The sequence below is a fragment of the Eucalyptus grandis genome, chromosome 9, assembly GCF_016545825.1.
Source record: "Eucalyptus grandis isolate ANBG69807.140 chromosome 9, ASM1654582v1, whole genome shotgun sequence".
Classification (NCBI taxonomy): domain Eukaryota; kingdom Viridiplantae; phylum Streptophyta; class Magnoliopsida; order Myrtales; family Myrtaceae; genus Eucalyptus; species Eucalyptus grandis.
In genome coordinates this window covers 27,553,268-27,556,719 of record NC_052620.1, presented here as the reverse complement: position 1 = coordinate 27,556,719, position 3,452 = coordinate 27,553,268, and the positions used below count along the sequence as shown (strand labels likewise).

General features: G+C 39.5%; 1 protein-coding gene across 1 annotated transcript; it reads left to right on the top strand.

Annotated features, from left to right (window-relative positions):
- Window positions 1–1,457: 1,457 nt before the first annotated feature.
- On the top strand, window positions 1,458–2,710 carry LOC120288488. The gene is made up of 2 exons (XM_039302501.1): window positions 1,458–2,474; window positions 2,630–2,710. The coding sequence occupies exons 1-2, from the start codon at window positions 1,458–1,460 to the stop codon at window positions 2,708–2,710; spliced, it is 1,098 nt and encodes a 365-aa protein (XP_039158435.1).
- Window positions 2,711–3,452: the final 742 nt, after the last annotated feature.

Sequence of the window (3,452 nt, the reverse complement as noted above, 5' to 3'; positions counted from 1 at the left end):
TGAAAATTATACTCACTAAGATCTCGATGTATGTTATGTGAATTTCAAAATGTTCTGGACAAAAATCAGAAAAATCAGATTCCCTCTATCTGAAGAGAAGAAAACTATTCACGGACTATCCTACCACCAATGTACACTGAGGTAAATAAAATCTTAAATCTCTACATTACAAATGTTTCTTTCTTTACTCAAAAAAAAAAAAAAATGCTTCTTGCATTTTCATTTTATATCTTTGTGTGGGTCTTAAATTCTATTGTAACTGAAATCTTCTACTTGAATCCATGGTCCCTCTTCAAAACTATAGTCACACTCCCCTTATATCACGTGAATTCATCTATTTCGCTAAGACACCAAGAGACCAAATTTAACAAGTCAAATATCTTCTTTGTTGAGGTATGTGAACCAAGATTCGTTACATGTTTTTACAACCAGATCCCCTGCTGTTGGGTAAGTAGCTATGCAACTAACAATTGGAATAGATATCAGCAGCTCCATTAATTGATTCTCACAACTCTACCATCACAAAATTCTAGCCAAAATGGTCATCAGCGAGCACTAGTCATGCATTAGAGAACTCTCTTCAAACCGTTCTTCAAATATTTACATTAATACTTCTTGCATTTTGACTACAAACCCCAATCCAAACAGGTTATCAGTAAGTAAATCCCACATATGCACCAAAAAGCTTCCTTCAAACCATACTAGAGGCAGATGACTACCCAGGGGGCTATTATGCTAGTACATATAAAGATCTTCCAATTATGTTCAGAAGAAAAGAATATTGCTTCGAGTCATTGGTTAATCTATTTGGGACAAGGAAAGGAAAATATCTCAGGATTAATCTATATCAGTTTCCAGAGGCTTCCGTTACAATGCTAATTCTCAAAATTGTGAACCTTATAGAGAATGACCAGAAGCCAAACAAATGCAACTTTTAATAGACATTCACACTGACCCGTTTTCTCTCTCGTATGAGAGCTCTCTCTACCTACTATGGTAGCCAACCCTAAACCCTAAAAATCCCTACGGCCGAAAATCCTTAAATCAAATAACTATGCATGCTTTTGCTGGTCAGATTCATCTCGTCTTCTCCTAGGTTCGCTGGGGTTTGTCTCCTCGCTAGATCGTGGAAAGGAATCGCCCAGACCTAATCTTGCTTTGCTCTTGCTGTCGCGGGAGCCAACGAAGCTCTGGTGATTCCGGAGGTTCAGTAAATGTGGCGGCAGGCTGTGCTCGTTTCTCGGATTAGCTAAAGATGATGATGTGTCCTACCACATTTCTATGTAAGTCTTCTTTTGGGACTGATATGGAGTATCCATTATATGAGAAAACAAAGTTTCATTAGGGTTATTCGAAGGTAATTTTTGAATTGGAAGGAAGAAAACAAATGGGTAAAACCTGGATTTGATCTCTGGCTTTCTTGGCGTTTCTTCACTGGTGCTTTTTGGGAACTCGTTATGGACGAATTTGGGGAAAAAGACTATCGCCCAGCCTTACTGTGTAAGAGGTTAGGGAACCTGAAAACCGAGGTGGATGCTCCACCTCGAGAAAGTGTCATTTCAACAGAAATACTTGATGAATGCAAGCGCACGATATTCGGGAAGTTATATTCGGGAGGAGATATAAATTACCAGGGCTTTATCTCTACTATGACGCGGGCTTGGAAGGTTGATTCCCTGAATTTTGCGCAACGAGAATCGGATATCTTATCCTTCACATTTGAATCTGAAAGGGATAAAAATAGAATATTAGCCAATAGCCCATGGTCTTTTTCGAGTAATTTACTGATATTAAAACCGTGGGAGCCAAACAAACTAGCACAATGCTACAAGTTCACAAGCTGTGAATTTTGGGTTCAAGTGCATGGTCTCCCAATTGAATGGTGTAGTGAAGAGATAGTGTCTCTTGTTGCCCAACAACTAGGAGGGGTTAAGGAAGTAAAAGTGGAGAAAAGAGGAGTGGCTTTTCATAAGGTGGGTAAAGCTAGAGTTGATCTGGAGCTGGAAAAACCTTTAAAACCAGGCACCTTATTTAATCTGGGAGAGGAGAAGGTCTGGTTAGACTTTAAGTACGAGAGGCTACCTAGATTCTATTATTCATGTGGACGGGTTGGGCACTTTACAACCAACTGTAAAGAAATCCCGTATGATGTAGCCAAAATTGAAGATAGAAAGAACAACATGTTAGGCAATTGGCTAAAAGCTGAGGTAAAAGGAAACAGCCCCTTTTGGGAGTTATTTTATGATGAAAAAGTGGCTGACCAAGAGGTGGAACCACAGGATGACAGTGTCATCTCTTCTCATGATACTCAAATTGTTATCTTTACAGGAGAGCAAACTGAAGCAAACAACTCAGAACTATCACAATCTCAAAGCAGGGCACAAATGGATGTAATTTTACTTGACATCCAATTGGAACAGCAAAAAGAGAAAGGAAAAGGCATTGTGTATGCTGCTGAACCAAAGACTTTGCAGGTGCAGCAAGTTGAATTCTCCTCTTCCCCGGAAAAAAAAACGGTTTTAAAGAAGGAAAGTCGGATTGTGAAAAACTCTTCAAGAAAAAGTTAAAGAGATATACTCCTTATCACTCTTGATTCTTTGAGGCATGCTTGGATGAAACTACTTTGCAGGATACTCCTATAAGTCTTTCTGAAGATACCAGGGGTAGGGCTTTGGTGGCTAGCCCAAATAAGCCACCGGTTCACAAATGAGTGCTATATGTTGGAACTGTCAAGGATTGGGCACACCACTGACAGTTCAAAATTTGAGAGCCATGGTGACTCAGGAAAGGCCCAACTTAATCCTGCTCATGGAAACAAAAAACAAAAAATTAGTAGTGGATCGTATTAAAAGAAAACTGAATTTTCAAAACAGTCATGTAGAGGATCCGATAGGCATTGCGGGGGGAATGACGGTGTTTTGGAATACGGAAATGGAGGTGGAAGTGGAGTTCAGCTCTCAAGAAATGATAAATCTGGTATGTTTTGATTATAAAAGCAACATAAAGATGCGGCTTAGCTGTATACATGTTCCAAACATATATGGGGAGAGACAACAACTATGGGAGAAGTTGAGATAGCTTGCATCATCTAATACACTCCCATGGGTGTGTATGAGAGATTTTAATGAAATTCTTTATTACTGGGAGAAAAGGGGCAGAAGAATGGCAGATAACTCTAGAATGCAGGCATTTCAAAACTGCATCCATGACTGTTCTTTAATGAAAATTAACTGTAAATGGTGTGCATTCACCTGGTCCAATAACAGAGAAGGGGATTATCTGGTTCAGGAGAAATTAGATAGAGTGTTCTGCTCAATGGATTGGAGAGTAATGCTCCCGGAGGCTGAAGCTTTTACCTTTCCAGCTGTGGGCTCTGATCATAGCCCACTCCTTATGGTTAGCAGTGCCAAACCTGTAAAGAAACAAAAAGCATTCAACTTCGAAGCATTTTG

Bases quoted from the DNA above. Each gene is read 5' to 3' on its own strand.
- LOC120288488 (XM_039302501.1), top strand. From the start codon at position 1,458: ATGGACGAATTTGGGGAAAAAGACTATCGCCCAGCCTTACTGTGTAAG. The intron at 2,475-2,629 runs GTGCAGCAAGTT...ACTACTTTGCAG, and splicing joins CTGAACCAAAGACTTTGCAG to GATACTCCTATAAGTCTTTC.